Source organism: Nycticebus coucang, chromosome 8 (genome assembly GCF_027406575.1).
Source record: "Nycticebus coucang isolate mNycCou1 chromosome 8, mNycCou1.pri, whole genome shotgun sequence".
NCBI lineage: Eukaryota > Metazoa > Chordata > Mammalia > Primates > Lorisidae > Nycticebus > Nycticebus coucang.
In genome coordinates, this window is record NC_069787.1 from 63,141,735 (window position 1) to 63,160,888 (window position 19,154).

The window sequence follows — 19,154 nt, forward strand, 5'->3', positions numbered from 1 at the left end:
ACATAGAGATGTCACCTATGCTCCTGACAGACTGACTACATTGTACTTTTGACACCCTCTCAAAGCTGTTGGTGCCTCCCCAAGGTTATCACTTTTCAAGTTGTGGGATTGCTGTTCCAGTCCAATCATCTGGCCCTGGTCATAAGTAGGGTCCATGAAATTAATTTGAGTTATGTGTTTTGCTTTCTGGACTATTTTTAATCTGATGATGATGCATCTCATAACACAAAAGCTACTCAATAATGAGCTGTTAGTCAAGCTATTCAATGAACCTTTCTCACTTCCTACCACTCATTGCCATATGGTATTACTTAGCATCAAAATGGCCTCTCAAAAATCATATGCCAGCACCTTAGTAAATCAGTTTGGTCTTTCAATGAAGTTGTCCCTAGAAAGGCATCATTCCATCTCAGCTGCTTCCTGGATAATAATCAGAATAAAAAGGCTAGAGTTTATGAAAACCTATTTTGAAAATTCAAGGCCAGGCATGGTGGTTCATACCTATAATTCCAGAACTTTGGGAGGCTGAAGTGAGAGAATCATTTGAACCCAAGAGTTCAACATTAACCTAGGCAACATAGTGCGATGATGTCTACAAAAAAGTTTTAAAATAAAAGAAACTAGGAGACCCCGACTCGTGAAAAAAATGGAAAAACCCAGCCGGGCGCCGCGGCGAGCGCCTGTAATCCCAGCGGCTTCCGGAGGCTGAGGCAGTGGGGTGCCCGCAGCCCGAGTCTGAGGTTGTGGTGAGCTACCACGCCCACTGCACTCTGCTCAGGGGCATAGGGTGGGACCCTGTCTCAACAAAAAAATAAAAAATAAAAAAATAAAAGAAACTAGCCAGTACAGTGGTGCACACCTGTAGTTAGTTCTAGCTACTAAAAAGGCTAAGGCAGGAGGATCATTGAGCCAGGAGTTTGAGGCTGCAGTGAGGTATAATCGTGCCACTGCTCTTGAGCCTGGGTGACAGAGCAAGACCTTGTAGCTCAGCAGTTAGGGCACCAGCCACATATACCGGGGCTGGAGGGTTCGAACCCAGCTCGGGCCTGCCAAACAATAATGACAACTACAAAAAAAAGAAAAATAGCCCAGCGGTTGGGGTGGGCACCTGTAGTCCCAGCTACTTGGTAGGCTGAGGCAAGAGAATCACTTAACCCCAAGAGTTTGAAGTTGCTGTGAGCTATTACTCCACGGCACTCTTCTGAGGGCGACTTAGTGAAACTCTGTCTAAAAAAAAAAAAAGAAAAAGAAAAGAAAAAGAAAACATGGCTTCCATGACCATTCCCAGAAATAATGCATCTTTTTTCCCGTAACAGCACCCTAGGCCAGCGCAATTGGTCCACTCTCTTGGGTAAAAAGGATTCTAGGGGATTCAAATCTAATTCTATTTCAGCCAACCCAATTCTCTTGTTGGGGTGACATGGTTCTAGATTTAATAACTACTTGGTTGAATACACTGCTCCCCAACTCCTCCTATAGTAGCCAAAGTAGAGAATAAAATAGGTCTCCGGAACTTTTCTAACAATTCCTTTGTTCCTCTTACACCTGACCTTTCAGACAAAAGGTGTAGGTGAAAATAGTAGGTGACTGGGGAAATGGTTAAGTTATACCCACTGGAATACAACACACTGAGTTTGTGGCAATGGAGAAGAGCAGCAAACAAGCTCTTTGAGAGAGAACATCTTATTCCTAGAATGTTCAAGGGAAGGAGGAACATTATGGTATTTGGTCTTTCAGTCTGCCCCAAACACAGTATCAGGAAGGAAAGTGCCGCAGTGCAGCCCTCCCAAACTACTGAAGGCACCTTAAGTTCAACTGACTGCCAGACAGTTCTGACCTGACAATTTGAATGCCATTCTCTTCAACTTTACCGAGGAATCTATAAAACAGGAGACAATGACCCTAGTAATTGCACCTCCCACACTGAACACCTTTGGATGGCTTTCCCACCTTTCTTTTCAGTCATTGCGTGGGGTGAGCAAACACATTAGCTGGTTGCATAGACAAAGAGGAGGATGGACTGACTGCGTTGGTGCAGCCCCTTCAAAAACAAGGACTAGATATAATTACTGAACTTAACTGAGAATCCTAAGACCTTGAGCAAAATTTATTTAGGAAACTGCTCTAGTTTTAAGTTAACAATATTTACAGACTGCCAACAAATATGCTCCTTAAGTGAGCACAAATTACTGAGTTCTACACATGCTTAATTAGACAATTAATTACAAGAGAAAATCATCAGCTGACTTACATTGCTAAGAACATCTGTCATGATAGCTAAGAGCTAAAATCCTTGGTTGCAGCTCTGAGTTTATCATAACACTTAGCCCTCACTCTACCCTGGGTGTGTGTGGTGGGGGTTATGCTGTAGATGTTTAACATCTGGCTCTTTGGGCAGTGTGGTGGCTGCCCTAATTTGTAGCCATTGCTACTTTCCATGGTGTAAATGCTCTAATCGTGGACAATTTCTAGCTACAATTATAATGTGAACTGACTCAAGCTTCTTGAAAATTCAACAGTAGGCTCTCTCAAGCCAGATCCAATGTACCACTGCTACTGTAATTTATGTGTAACTCCTCTAGACTTTAAGTTTCCTAAGTAGAAGATTTACACATTATCTGAAATAACGCTTGATGTATTATAAGTGTTCAATAAATAACAGAATTACTTTTCTAAGCCAAGAAGATTCATTTAGGAAATCATAGTTTATTTTCTCTGTTTTATTTTGTTCTTCCATTAAATTAAATCTGGGCATTCAATAATGTAAGATTCAAATAATCAAAAATTACACTACAGCTGTACTAGACCCACATCTTATTACCTTCTCAGAAAAAAAGCTCCTTAAGGACACCAATCACTATGTTGTGCATATTAAAAGTTAACCATTTAAGAGGTACATCAGCATTAAGTAATTCTCAGTAATTTCCTCCCAGTTTAATTTAATTTTATTATAAGGAATGCGCTTAGTGGTTTACTTAGATAATCAGCAGCTATTAAGATGATCATCTCCCCTCCAATTACATTTAAAATGAAGAGTTTTTAGAAGCAGAGCACTACGGACTATGTCACTACCATGTAAACTTCTCCAAAAATCACCTTTCTGAGATATCTAGTATCTAGTAAAATTTAAAATACGTTTATTTTAATTTATATATTTTAATACTGAAGAATAATTTTGAAATTACATGTAAATAGCACTTAGTCACTATTAAAAGCCAGACAAATATATGAATATTTACATTTTCTTTCAACACAATTTGTGGGAAATATAGTTGACTGCTTTGTAGATGTCTAGCCCGACATGACTAGTACAAATTTAAATAAGATATTTAACTGACTTTTTATTCATTAGTGCACAGTTATGCAGGCCCCTGCAAACAAACAAAATAACCAGACACCACACAGGGTAGCTGGTACCTGTAATCCCAGCACTCTAGAAGACCAAGGCAGGAGTATCACTTATGGCCAGGAGTGAAAAGAGCTATGATGATGCCACTGCACTCTAATACAGGCAAAAGAGCAAGCCCTATCTCGAATAAAAAACTAAAATGACTGGGCTTAAAATGAATTAGCCCATGAGTAATTGAGATTTTTTTAAAATGTGAACTACAACTTTTCTAAAACTGTACTCAGCGTTGAAAGGGAAATAGAAATATTTCTCTTTTCCTTTTGAGGTTGACAAAAATTATTCTGCTCTCTTTTCTTCTTATATCAAGATTGTGATATACCAAAAAAAAAAAAAAAAAGATTGTGATATACCACACCATCACATTTTTATTTATGAGTTTGTAATTGTTTGTATTAGGCTCATCCTAAAATAGTTTTGAGATTGCCTAGAAAAATAGATATAATTAAGGCAAAAGGGGGAGAAAAAGCAAAGAGAGAATAAAAATGGAAAAAAAAAAGAAACTCTGAATAAAAAAGGCACAGGAAATGTATGCTATAAGATCATCAGGGCGGCACCTGTGGCTCAGTCGGTAAGGCGCCGGCCCCATATACCAAGGGTGGCGGGTTCAAACCCAGCCCCAGCAGAACTGCAACAAAAAAATAGCCGGGCGTTGTGGTGGGCGCCTGTAGTCCCAGCTACTCGGGAGGCTGAGGCAAGAGAATCGCTTAAGCCCAGGAGTTGGAGGTTGCTGTGAGCTGTGTGATGCCATGGCACTCTACGAAGGGCCATAAAGTGAAAACTCGGTCTCTACAAAAAAAAAAAAAAAAAAAAAGATCATCTTCACAATCTAAATGCATTCGGTTGAACTGAACAACTGATACAAAATTCATGTTCTCATGAGATAAAAAACAACCAGATACTTAGCTAAAGTACAGTTATTTCTCTCAGTAAGGCTGAGTTTCTAATAAAGAGGATGCAGGTAACAAAAATTAAAATCTCATGAGTATGCTAACAAAAAAAAAATGCTGGGGTGGCGCCTGTGGCTCAACGGGTAGGGCGCCGGTCCCATATGCCGGAGGTGGCGGTTTCAAGCCCAGCCCCGGCCAAAAAAAAAATGCTGTATTTCAATGGCAGTTCCTTAGAGGTGGTGTATCTTGATAAAAAGCAATTCTGTGATGGCCTACAAGAGTGTCCAACTTTTCGTTTTCTTTTCTGCTGTACACTGAAAGAATAACAGTTGACTCAGGCCACATGCTAAATACACAAACACTAATGAAAGCTGATAAGCAAAAGAAAAGGTCCATGTACATGAGGTCAGAAAATTAAGTTCAGAAACTCATCCTAGAAAAAGTGCTACACACCTCACTGCTGAATATCACCATGGTCACCTTCAAAGTGCTCCCCGTGGCCACCTGGTGACCACAGTGACAAGGTATGTAGCACTTTTTCTAGAATAAATTGTGAACTCGGTTGTCTGACCTGGTACTTTTCACAACATCTGACACCACAGATAAGCAAAACAGTCCTCAAATAATCTGCATTCAGCCCATGGGCTGCAGTTTGGACACCCCTGGAAATGACGTGAAATAATTACGTAGGCCTAGATCAATCTGATTTTATCAAAGCTTGAAAATTGAATGATCTTACACTTGTAAAACTAAAACCACACCCTGCAAGCCAGAGGAAAGACATTCTAAACTTACCTTGGACCTAGAATGAGGTACTGTGTGTACCTATTCAGATTTAGACATAGATTATTGCCTCTTTTTCCTGCCCCCTCCCCCTTGCTTCTAGCACACTGCAGTTTAATAATCCACAGCAGTGGTTCTCAAACTTGAAGGTGCATCAGAATCTTCTGGAGTGCTTGTTAAAATTGCTGGGGGGGTCTCCATCCCAGAATTCCTAATTCAGTGCATCGCAGGGTGGGCCTTGAAATGTGCATTTCTAACAAGTTCCCAGGTGCTGTTGATGGTTGTAGAAGAACACATTTTGACAACCACTAATCTACACCAGGGGTTAAGAAACTTTTTCTACTAAGATCTATCTATTTTAGGTTTTGCAAGCCATACAGTCTCCGTTGCTACTATTCAACTCTGCATTTGTAGTATAAAAGCAGCCACAGACAATACTTAAATGTACTCACAAAAACAGGTGATGAGCTGGATTTGGCCCACAGGCCCTAGTTGGGGTATATAAGCCCATGCATTAGGAAAAGCTCTGTTCTACTACTGGCCTTGTCATAGTGCCTGAAGGCTGCCAACAAAGTGTCAAAGTTTTGGTAGTTAACTTTCTTCAAGTGATGTCGAACTGCTGCAATCAAGGCTCGCTCTCTGTCCTTGCCTCGCAGATATTCACCCGGAAGTCGATTGTGGATGAGATCACCAACTCCTATTGAAGGAAAAAAAAGTTTCATATGAATTTTAAGTTTCTCAATATTGTTTCTACCTTTGTCTTTTTTTTTTTTTTTTGGAGACAGAGTCTCATTATGTCACCCTCGGTAGAGTGCTGTGGCATCACAGCTCACAGCAACCTCCAACTCCTGGGCTTAAGGGATTCTCTTGCCTCAGCCTCCCAAGTAGCTGGGACTACAGGCAGCCACCACAACTCCCGGCTATTTTTTTTTGTTGTAGTTGTCATTGTTGTTTGGCAAGCCCAAGCTGGGTTCGAACTAGCCAGCTCCTGTGTATGTGGCTGGCGCCCTAGCCTCTGAGCTATAGGCACCAAGCCTGTTTCTATCTTTTAATGGAGCAATCTTGTTTCGGCACCTGTAGCACAGTGGTTAGAGCACCAGCCACATACACCAGGGCTGGCGGTTTGAACCAGGCCCCGGGCCAACTGGGCAACAATGACAACTACAACAAAAAATAGCCTGGCGTTGTGGCAGGCACCTGTTATTCCAGCTACTTGGGAGGCTGAGGCAAGAGAATCACTTAAGCCCAAGAGTTAGAGGTTGCTGTGAGCTGTGATGCCCCATCACTCTACTGAGGGTGGCATAGTGAGACTCTGTCTCAAAAAAAATTTTTTTTTTTAATAAATAAATAAAAGGAGTGATCTAGCAACCTTTGTGAATGAAGAAAAAAACCACTCAACTCTGACACTATTATGTGCCACATCAGAAAATCTTCACATATAAAAAAGTTTATAAAGTAATTGATAAAAATTAATATTACTGTTTTATGTCAGTGGGGAAAAAAATCTGAAAAAATGAACTTCCTGTGGGCATCTCAGCCTTACCTGGCTATCAAGTCTTTTCCTAAGACAATGAAGCCCTGGCCTCACTACCCCTTTGGCAACAATTGTCTACAATGTTGAGATCTGAAAGCTGGGGCTGATTCTGAGTGGTGCCAGAGTTGACAGAACCTCAGAAAGGGCCTTGTAAAAATTAAAGTCAAATTCTCTACTCCTTCTAATATGAATTTCCAGCTGGCCTTTAGTCTGCATGTAGCTCTTGTTTCTCAGCCCTGCTTCCCCCGTGCCACTGCTGGCCCTGCAGGCCTGCCTATATCTGCAGCTGCATCAGTTAAGGGGCTCTAAATTAGAGTCCACAAACACAACTAGAGCTGACTGTGCTGCTCCAGATGTGTTGCTGTGGTGGATGTCACCAGAGGAGATGAGCTTCCTCTGTGCATTTTTCTCTAGCCTACATACCCCTTCTTACTGCCAGGACTCTCAGCTTTCTTGGAGAAAGGTCATGCTGGCAGTTGGCTGTGATACCTTAGATGGACTGATTTAAATTGCAACATTGGTTACAGTTGAAGGCAACTAATATTTACACCTACTCTGAGTAAGACATGTCACTAGACTCTTGTCAAGGATCTCTTAATAGATACTCATAGCACCTGTAAGTTCTCTTATTTATTATAAAATCAGGAGCTAATCATGCACAGGCTAAGAAAAAAATCTTGTTTCTGAGGACAGACCCTGAATATGGATGAGGAACCTATAACTAATGCTGGTTTCAGGGACAGGGCAAGTGCCTCAGAACAAGGGCATCAAAGGGGGTCAGCTAATGTCAGACTAATGTCAGCAAATGTCAAAAGCCTCGCTACCACATGATGGCAGTTAGAGAAATGGAGTGGGCTTCACAACTATACTCTCCATGCCATCTGGGAGTGGAATTCAAAACTGCTAAGGATGATTTTTGACAAATAAGCATGACCTGTCTTTTTCTCCTTCTCCAGATATAAACCCTTTGTATGGCTACTTTATGTAAAGAAGGTCTTCCTTATTCTATGAGATAGCTTTTTCTGTCTTTAGAGGCCTCTCTTCTCTATTAACCTCCAAAAATAATCATTGGAATGGTTGGTTTTTTAATTCTATATGGTTGTCCCACCACAACTTCACCAGGTTTACCTGCCTGGTAGGTGAGACCTATGTCTGTACCTTTCTCTGTGCCCAGCTCTGAAAGAATATTTATGAAGCTGATATCAAATCACTTGCAAATACTCAAGAGCCATTTCAAAAGACCTCAAATCAGGAGTATAAGTTCTGGTCCTAAGAGAGACCCAGGGCCTAGCTACCACAAGTCAGAGAAGACTTATATTCCCCTTTCACAGTTACATCATACAGCACCAAGGCTTACACGTATTAAAATTTTAAAACATATTAATGTCAGTGTCCTTTCTTTTCATTATATGAGACTTTTCACTTATCATTCAGTGTATAAAGATGTCATCAATCAACTTCAAGAAATTTGTCAATGTTGCTAAATTGTCAGAATGAAAAACTGTGCATCGAATTCATCAATTCATGCTATAAATATTGGTGAAAAAATATATCATGTACTGAACTCTGAGGATCCTACAGACAGCAAGACTGAGCCTCCACCAACATGAAGCTTATCTCAAATAGGCAGAATTGACCATGATTACCTACATGTTTTTCAGGCTAATTAATCATCCCTTACCCCCTTCAAAAGCCTTTAAGAGCCTCTAAGATAGACAGGCACCCACTAAACATTCATAGTTCATCCATAAAGTGAACCAAAATATAATTTCCGAATGTAGTGATTAACAATGTTCCAAAACACCATCTTGCATAAGCTCAATAAATTATTTATTTGTCAGTGAGTGGACTTTAGCTAAAACATTTTTAATAGTGGTATTTTGTTTGTTTGTTTGTTTTTGCTTTTTTTTTTAGAGGCAGTCTCACTTTATCACCCTGGGTAGAGTGCCATGGCATCACAGCTCATAGCAACCTCCAACTCCTGGGCTTAGGCAATTCTCTTGCCTCAGCCTCCCAAGTAGCTGGGACTACAGGTACCCACCACAATGCCCAGCTTTTTTTTTTTGGTTGCAGTTTGGCCAGGGCCAGGTTAGAACCCACCACCCTCAGGATATGGGGCCAGAGCCCTACTCACTAAGCCACAGACACTGCCCTTAATAGTGGTTCTTAAACTTTAGTGTAACTAAAAAGCTAAAGAATCAGAATACCTACGCATGTTTCCTAGGAACCAGTATATTTAACAAACTCTCTAGATGATATTAAAATAGGCAGCCTACAGTCCATGTATTGAAAACCACTATTACACAGCCTGATCTTGATAAACTATAGCATATTTTTCCCCTTTGGGCATCTACTATTTAGATGGCCTAGAAATAAAGACAAAATGCTATCAAGTTTCTTTTACCACTTTATGGATTGATTGATGGATTGATTGAGTGGCTGGTGGGAAAAGAGTGAGCCTTAATTATGCGATTGTAGATTTCAGACTTTTAAAAATATAAATGTGCTTACAATTTATCTGGGAATATTATTAAAATGAAGTTTCTGATTCAATGGGTCTGTGGTGGGGGATGAGAACCTCCCAGAAAAGGTGGTTGCAGACCCCAGACCACACTCTGAGCAGCAAGGGTCAAGTGTCCAGTTTCACTTTGGCTTCTTTAGTACAGGCCATATTTATTTTCTAAATAAAATTCAAAGCCTTAAACTACACTTCAGGTATTCCTTACAAGGGCTTTAAACTGTACCTATTTTAAATATAATTTGAAAATAAAATTTTCTTTCTGTGTTACATATTTTTCTTATTAATGTTAATGCAATATTTTAAGCTTTTAAAATTAGAAGCAGCTTTGCAAGAACAAGTGAAACTTGTTCATAACTTGTGGGGGTTTTGTTGTTTGTTTTTTAAGGAGAAAGTTTGTATATTTACCATACTCCTCCGGACGGAGAGAAGCTCCAAATGTGTGGTCTGGGGGAACATTCATTGTTTCTGCAATGCTATCAAAGAAAACAAATCCTTTAGTTATAATACCCACCACGTGGCATCCCTGGAATTTAAAATATGTTTGCCATATGTTCTTTGTACCCTATATTTTATCTTATAGCCAAACTGATGAAGATCAAACAAAAGTTCTCCCACAGATCTTTTGTATGATCTTCCAGTTGCATTAACAACGGCTGAACGCTTTCACTGCCTTTCAGTAGCTCAGATTTACAAAGGAAAAAAACCACACATTCAAAGCAAAATTACTGAAGTATAAATAAAGAGCAAGACAGACAGAGACTGGGAAGACAGAGAAAAACATTAAGCACGGTAAGTTGAATTTCTGATACCCCACAATTAAAACTTCATGCAAAATTCTCCCTCTCTCTTCTCCAAATGTCCTCTCTATCCTGGAGAATAAATACCGCCTTCCTTGAACCTCAAGTTCTACAGACACTCATAGAGCTCCACTGATTCACACAAAAGAATGTTTTTCTAATTTAATAGAATCTAATAGAACATAAAACAACAGTTACCATAAGAATACTTACTTATTTATTTTTGAGACAGAGTGTCACTATGTCACCCGTGGTAGAGTGCCGTAGCATCACAACTCACAGCAACCTCAAACTCTTGGGCTTAAACTATTCTCTTGCCTCAGCCTGCCAAGTAGCTGGAACTAAAACAACGCCTGGCTATTTTTCGTTGCAGTTGTCATTGTTTAGCAGGCCCTGGCTGGGCTTGAACCCGCCAGCCTCAGTGTATGTGGCCGGTGCCCTACTCACTGAGCTGAGGGCACTGAGCCAAGAGTACTTTCTTAATCTGATGAAAAGATGCTATCAATTTAAAGTTAATCATTGACTTACGGATCTAAAACTCTTCCAAGTTTATGTTGAAACTTTTCTTTGAAATCATCAACTCTCTTAGATATAATCTTAGCTCTTCTTTTCCTGGAAAATTAGAAGATTGTCAGATATCTCTATTTTTGGCTGCCAGACATACATGTGATAAGGAATGCCATCATATCATTGAAACTTCAAAGAATGAATCTGTTTCATTAAGAAATTCTATGCTGGGCGGCGCCTGTGGCTCAAAGGAGTAGGGCGCCAGCCCCATATGCCAGAGGTGGTGGGTTCTAACCCAGCCCCGGCCAAAAACTGCGAAAAAAAAAAAAAGAAATTCTATGCTAAAAAGAAACCTTTACATGTTCATTTTTCCATAGTTCATGCTCTATAATATAAATAAATTAATGACTAAAGTAAACAAACTAAAATATTTTTGGTAAATAAAAGTATTAATATCACTATTATAACTTCTAAAATTTCTAAAAGAAAATAAAGCATCTGATAAATAAATAACCAAAGGATGTACACAAAAACTTACATTTAATTAGTAAATATATGGAGAAATTATAAGTCTCTACTAATAAATTGTAAAAATAAAAGAATAACAAAATGCCACTTCTAATCTAGTAAACAAGCAAACCTGTGAGATGTGTGTGTGTGTGTGTGTTATTGAAAGACAGACTGTCTAGGGGTGGCGCCTGTGGCTCAGTGAGCCCAGCCCCGGCCAAACTGCAACAAAAAAAAATAGCTGAGCGTTGTGGCAGGCGCCTGTAGTCCCAGCTACTGGGGAGGCTGAGGCAAGAGAATCGCCTAAACCCAGGAGTTGGAGGTTGCTGTGAGCTGTTTTGTCATAGCACTCTACCAAGGGTGATAAAGTGAGACTCTGTCTCTAAAAAAAAAGAAAGAAAGAAAGAAAGAGAGAATATCTAAATTGGTTAAAAAAAAAAAAAGGGTAAAACACTTCTAGATTGTTAGTACAAATTCAATAATTTTGGAAATAATTGGGCAATATGAATCCAAAGCACAAAAATGTAAATGCCCTTTTATACGTATTTGTGAACCAATAATGAGATAATCTATGTAACAATTAAAAATGTGAAAAAGTTGCTGGACTCGGTGGCTCACGCCTATTATCCTACTATTGTGGGAGGCTGCGGTGGGTGGATTACCTGAGCTCACAGGTTTGAGACCAGCCAGAACCAGAGAGAGACCCCTGTCTCTAAAAATAGCCAGGCATTGTGGTGCGCACCTGTAGTCCCAACTACTTGGGAAGCCGAGGCAAGAGAATTACTAGAGCCCAGTTTGAGGTTGCTGTGAGCTGTGACACCACAGCAATTTACCAAGGGCAACAAAGTGAGACTCTGTCTTAAAAAAAAAAATGTGAAAAAGTTATAAGTGTAAAAAATGTTTGTAGGGTGGCGCCTGTGGCTCAAAGGAGTAGGGCACCAACCCCATATGCCAGAGGTGGTAGGTTAAAACCCAGTCCCGGCCAAAAACTGCAAAAAAAAGGAAAAAAAATGTTTGTAGCCTCTTTGAATATAACGAAAAAAAGAATCAAAATGTTTAATCATGGGGGTGACAGAATTATGTCACATCAACAAAAATATACTCTGCATGCATTTTTGATGTTGGTTATGAAGAGTTCCCAGCAACATATGATTACTTTATGTAAGGTGAAAAGCAGAATATGAGATTACACTGTAGTGAAAACTGTAAAAATCTACATATGTGTAGGAAGCCACACTAGAAGGGAATATGTTAAAATGATAATCATGATTGAGGTAAAGTGACAGAATTATGAATGATTTTATTTTGCCAGTTTTTCTGTAATATAATTTTGTTACTTCTACTGATGTGATCAAATCAATAAAATGTCTTTTGAAAAGTAAAATTACAACACTACTATTTAATAACATTAAAATTAAATTCTCCATTGTTTTGCTAAGACTAAAAACAATGAACATTAAGTTCTTAAATTCCATTTGCTTCTTAAAGTATTTCTTGTGCTATTAAACTGCTGAGCAATTGAAAAAATTTCTGGAGAAGAGTGACACTCTGTGGAGAAACAAAAGAAGAAATATAAGTAATTCACCTCATTTTTTTCATTTCCTTACCATTTGTTAGAGAGACAAAAAAAGAGCGTGGGTAAAGTCAGAATAAATCAATGGCGGTTTAAGGGCCATAACTTGAACAGAGCTGACAATCTAGAATTCAGCTGCAAAGTGCATAATTAGGAACATGCAGGGATGGTAAGAATAAAGATTTAAATCACAGATCCAGCTCTAAAAGTCTAAAAGCGCCTGGATTATGCTTCTGGAAGAGTCAGGATGTATCTGTGGGCCACCATGTATGTCAGAAAAATAATAGCTGCATTCGTAACATTCATCAGGCAACCTCACAGCATTTACTAATCAAGTCAGCTGAAGCTCTTGGTCTGCTGGTGAATTCATTCATTTGTGCAAACACACGCATGCACTCACATATACATGCCTACCATCTGATGACTCAAAGTGATTATCAAACCAAAGATCATAAGCAAAATATAGATAGAAACAATTTTATAGAGGAAACTTAAAAGTTGAGACTAACCCAAATTTACATTAAATGGTGCACATAAAATTAGATGCTTTAAAACGTAAACAAACCTGCTTGACTCCAAGTTTATAACAGAAATCACACAGAAGAATGAAGTAGGCAGTTCTTTTTTTTAACTCTGACAAACCAAAGGAATAAAGAATTCCTCTACTACTTTAGCAGTAATATTCTAATTAGGTTTCAAAATAGAACAAGTATGATCAAATAAACATTGTTTCCTTGAGGGTAGACAAGTTAAAGTAAAACATGTCCTGTATATTGCCAGCCCTTATAAATTTAGGGTATTTTCCTATGAGCACCCTCAACTCATTGATATTTCTGCTCTTAGAATGTTCTTGAGGACCATACTGTTGATAACGTGTTTATTTCTTTTTTTGTTTTGTTTTGTTTTTCGTTTTGAGACAGAGTCTCACGCAGTTGCCCTGGAGTTGAGTGCCGTAGCCTCTTAGCTCACAGCAACCTCAAACTCTGAGGCTCAAATGATTCTTTTGCCTCAGCCTCCAGGGAAACTGGGACTACAGGCGCCCACCACAACGCCTGGCTATTTGTAGAAATGGGGTCTTACACTTGCTCAGGCTGGTCTCAAACTACTAAGCTCAAGCAATTCACCCATCTTGGCCTCCCAGAGGGCTGGGATTACAGGCATGGGCCACTGGACCCGGCCTTAAGGTGCTGCTTTTCACCAGCACCCAGCACCCGGCCTTTCATCTTTTATAAATTGACAGCAAATTTATATTTCCAATCCTTCAAAAATAGATAAACCTTATCTTTCACCCCCCTTTAAGTATCAATTTATGTATTAGGGGGTTGTAGAGAACATTCAAAGGGCATTGGGGAGTGGAGGGAAATGTATGTATGTTATTTAATTATAAATCTCTGTAGTCCTTAAATAGTTAAATCATATCTTCATACTTTCTCCTTTATGGATGGTTTCATCATTTTAATAATGATAAATTAAGAAATGTTGTTATATGAGTGCTTCTTCCATATCCTAAATAAAAGCTATCTCATGCAGGGTTACTACAATATAGTAAGAATTTCTTGTCTGTGTCTACTTTACCATCTTTAAGACTCTTATGCCACATGAGGAAAGGGATGCCCATGAGGACATAGACAACCTTTCAAAGGGAACTTTGCAGAGGCCACCTGTATTTACAATCTTCTGATATTTTAAGCATTATAGGAAATCTAGGTTTTCATGAACACTCTCTCAATGTTTAAGTGTTGGCTTAGATATCTAACACAGAAAATAAAAAACTAAAGACCCCATTTTAATTTCCTAGGAAAGCAGTTATAGATAGAATAAAAACATGAAAAGGTCATAATTTGCAGAAGGTGAGTTAGATGCTCAGGTGCCCAAATAACTATAAAACGAAGCTGAATCATTAAATGTCAGATCAATTATAACCATCTTGGTAGAGATTTAAAAACCTAGAATGTTAAAGAAACATATATAGAGTTGATCCCACAGACCTAAAACATGCATGCATGTCTTTATATTCACTTGTAACTTTACAGTGATAACAGTAAAAAACAGTATCATGCTTACCACTGGAGGAAGTAGACAGAATGGGCATCAGAAGCACAAGATAGTTCATTCTATATTCTTTCTATTAATTTTATGTTTGAACCATATCAATGTATTTACCTCTTTAACAAATAAACTTTAAGTCCAAATGTCAAATGTCTTAACACTTGTTCCTAGACACAGCAAAATTAAACTTACATTTGTAATTCATCAAGCCAATATAAAGTTTTTGCCATGGTTCGTCCATCGTTGAAATGTGGTGTTGGGATTCCATATAAATTAAACCTATGGAAACTTGATGGGTTATACTTTCTGTTCTTTGCTTCTCCTGTGGGGGAAGGACAAAAGGAAAACTTCCAAGTTAAGTAACACAAAGAGCCTTATCTTTCAAAAAGCACATTATGTTCTCATTGACATTGAAAATGAAAGTGAGACAAAGAATGAAATCGTAGCAGGGCAGACTTGCACAGTTTTGGCTACAGTCGAGAAAACACACATATATTCACATATATAAATGTGCAAAGAAAAACATCTATGAAGATATCATCTGTAGGAGACTGAAAATTGTGTGAGTTTTTGCATATTTGGCATTTTCTATTTAGTTTATGTGTTATAAAAGATGTATCTATCACTTCAGTAATTATTAAAAATAGCTACATTTTAAAGATATTATAGATCTACATTTATTATTATTGAATGGTGCCCTAGATATATTATTATAAGCAAAAAACTAGTATGTATACAGCAAGTTCTCCTAAAGTGTGGAGATTATTATTCTACTTATTTAAAGACTGATGGCTCAATAAATAGGGGTTAGAAAAAAGGTTCAATTTATCAACTGTTGTTACAGCTGGCCAATAGGATTTGAAGGTTGCATTTATTTCTTCTTTGTTTCTTAATGATGTTTAAATTCCCCACAAATATTACGTATAACATAAATAAAGGTAATTTCCTTATAAGAAAAAATAAAGAAAATATTAAAAAGATTAGATTCTATGACTTTTCAAGAGCCTAATGAGACATCCACAGAAACCAGCAAATTTTCATCTCCGGAAGGAGAGAGGAAACAAACAGTAAACAAGGTGATTTCGGTCACGTTGTAGTCCATTAGAGCTCTTCTAAATATTTAAGTATTTATCTAATAAATTTGTTACATAAATTATTGTTATTTAATAAAAAAGAAATTCTTTTATTTAATATAGAAAAGATATTACACTAATTTTCCTCAGACTGCAAAATGTTCATAAGGTATCTCATTATGGGTGGTCTACACAGTATATACATCTATCAACACGATTCTTTTTTTCTGAGACAGAGCCTCAAGCTGTTGCCCTGGGTAGAGTGCTGTGGAATCACAGCTCACAGCAACCTCCAACACTTGGGCTCAAGCAATTCTCCTGCCTCTGCCTCCCAAGCAGCTGGAACTATAGGTGCCTGCCACAACGCCTGGCTATTTTTTTTTTTTTTTTGTAGAGACAGAGTCTCACTGTACCGCCCTCGGGTAGAGTGCCGTGGCGACACACGGCTCACAGCAACCTCCAACTCTTGGGCTTACGCGATTCTCTTGCCTCAGCCTCCCGAGCAGCTGGGACTACAGGCGCCCGCCACAACGCCCGGCTATTTTTTGGTTGCAGTTTGGCCGGGGCTGGGTTTGAACCCGCCACCCTCGGCATATGGGGCCGGCGCCCTACTCACTGAGCCACAGGCGCCGCCCACGCCTGGCTATTTTTTGTTTGCAGCCGTCATTGTTGTTTGGCCTGCCTGGGCTGGATTGGAACCCACCAGCTGAGGTGTATGTAGCTAGAGCCTTGGCGGCTTGAGCCACAGGTGCCAAGCCAACACAGTTCTTTTTAAAACAATTAAAAGGCACTGGATGCTAAACTTTTTCAAAACATCAACACAATATTTTCACAACAGAAGGAAGATAGGGAAGGAAGAAGGGAGAGAAGGTGAAAGGAAGGAAGGAGGGGTCTAGGGAAGTAGAAAGGGTAAAATTAAGGAGAAAAGTCAAGGTTGTGAGAAGGAATATGGTGTTGGAGTGCGTATCAACAGTGACAGTCTGAATGGAGGATGAAGACAATCTCAGGACAGGGAACACATAGGAAGTATGGGGAACCAGCAGAGACTGGCTGTGGAAGGAGAGAATGGCAGAGCAGACAGCAAAGTAAGGATTGTAGGACAGAGAGGAAGGATGCTCCACAGTGAAGAAGAAGAGGTCAAGAAATAAGAAGGACACAGCAACAAAGACGGAGTGTTGCGCTGCAGTGAAGGGCAGCTCTTTCCTCTGGCTAATGCAGATTGAGTCCACGAATCATGCACAGTCCATGGGCTTTCTCAGGACATTGATCAGAATCTCAATCCTTGACTGTTTCAAGACTCTACTTAGCATCAGCATATTGGCAATTAGGTTGTAATTTTCAGCACTATAAACACTAATGCCTGTTAGTTGTGCTATAGAGTAATTCTAGTAATGTGCTACTAGTAGACAAGATCACTTAATAATAATACTAATTGTTATGAACAATTAGGATGTCCCAAGCACTACCTTAAGCATTTTTTAATGCATTCAATCTTCAAAATATTACTAAACCCATTTAAGAGATAAGACTAGAGGGTGGCGCCTGTGGCTCAATGTGTAGGGCACCGGCCCCATATACTGAGGGTGGCAGGTTCGAACCCAGCCCCGGCCAAACTGCAACAACAACAACAAAAAAAAGAGAGCGAGAGAGAGATAAGAATAGATTAGTAAATTGTGTTTGAACCAGACCTATCAAATTCACAAATGTGTGCACTTGACCATCACCCAGTGTTTTTCATACAAATCTAAGCACTTAACAGTGGTTCTCAACCTTCCTAATGCCAGGACCTTTTAATATAGTTCCTCATATTGTGGTGACCCCCAACCATAAAATTATTTTCGTTGCTACTTCATAATTGTAATGAAATGTAATGTAAATATCTGATATGCAGGATATATTTAGGTGACCCCTGTGAAAGGGTTGGTCCATCCCCAAAGGGGTGGCAACCCACAGGTTGAGAACCGCCGACTTAAAATAAGCCTGACATTTGAATGAGAATAGTAATTTTTAAACCTAAAATCACTAAAGTAAAATAAGACTACGTAACATTTCACCTTTGTTAGCTTCTTCACTTTAATGATACATATGTTTCTATATTTTATATACAAATGCATAAGTGTATATGTTCCCAGCTACCAGGGCCTGGGACCTTATGAATAATAATAAGTTACCATAAATTTTGATCACCTGTTACATGCCAGACATGTAACTTCATGTACATTATCTTCTTATTCCTCTTCACAAATCTGACAGTCCCATATCCTCAGGCCCATTTTGCATGGGACGACACTTACCCACATTATAATCATTGTGAGAAACAACATACAAATCATGTCCTTCCCTTCCTTCTTTAAATACTTCTTCAAAGGGTTTTGGTGGATTCACCACTTCTTTGGCCGACAATTCTAAAGGAAGAATTAATAAAATATGTTTGAAGGTATTTTTTCATCTATTTATAATGTATTTAGATTGACTAGAACAAATGACAAATGCCGACTGCATAAGCTACATGAGCATCCTGGGCAATCACAAAGCCAACACAAATGAAGATGTATAAAGAAAGACAAAACATAGTCTAGGTGTCACTCATTCGGGAATCTCACTTGACATGGCTAATGCCTCAGAATTCTTAAGGATATTAGAACTCTGTATCAGTTAACTGCTCAGTTGTCAGGAGCCGTGTTCCAAGCCCAGTTAAATTCCTGATCTTGAGAATGTCTATACATAATACCATATCCAAACTTTTGCTTTTCTGTGCCGTGTTGGAAGAACAGTTATCTTGGGCTACACATGAAATACACAACCACTAACATAAGCTGATGAGCAAAAAAAATAAATAAATAAAACAGGTCCATACATAATTTTTGTGATATCCATCACCACAGATGAACAATAAAGTCCTTGTCACATAATCCACATGGTGCAAGTTGGACATTCCTGCATGTTTGTGCCAACTTCCTGAGATGACCTAAGCAAATCTGAATCAGAAATTTGAATCGGTGATGTCCCATGGAGTAGTCATGGTGCAAATTTTGTCAAGTGTAGACTGAACCATTCACCTTGGGTCTGGTTCTCAGTGTAGGCAGAGACACCAAGGAAATCACTGAGATCAGGAACAATCCTTTCTATTGGTTCTAACCCTAGATAAGATGTTTGTTTAACAGCTACTTTCCCATGACTGGTGTGGCCCCAGGTTTGTATACAGTGAATAACTTTGCTTTTAACTGTGCTAAGTGATAATTTCTAAATATAATTCCATTTACAGTTTCACTCTTCCCTTTCAACCTATCAACATAGAACAAGATATTTCTTTTCTTTGGGCCTTTCTGCCAAGAATCAAGGTCTGTAAACTAGTAGTTTTCATACCAGAAGGTGATCCCACTCAAAATAATCAAAAGTATTTCTTTTTGATATGTGAACCATTATACCTATTAATACACTTATATGTGTTTTAAAAATTGTTTATTTTATATACTTAAATGAGATACACCTAGATAATACTTTCCACATTAAA

General features: G+C 38.8%; 1 protein-coding gene across 1 annotated transcript in view; it reads right to left on the reverse strand.

Annotated features, from left to right (window-relative positions):
* The window catches only part of EFHB (EF-hand domain family member B), a 60,475-nt gene that overhangs the window by 17,078 nt on the left and 24,243 nt on the right, over positions 1-19,154 (reverse strand). Inside the window, exons 5-9 of the mRNA XM_053600682.1 lie at positions 17,935-18,045; positions 14,760-14,889; positions 10,460-10,543; positions 9,540-9,607; positions 5,622-5,776 (exon numbers count right to left, since the gene is read on the reverse strand). Of these exons, the coding sequence (XP_053456657.1) occupies positions 5,622-5,776; positions 9,540-9,607; positions 10,460-10,543; positions 14,760-14,889; positions 17,935-18,045 (548 nt within the window). The remainder of the gene's footprint in view (positions 1-5,621; positions 5,777-9,539; positions 9,608-10,459; positions 10,544-14,759; positions 14,890-17,934; positions 18,046-19,154) is intronic.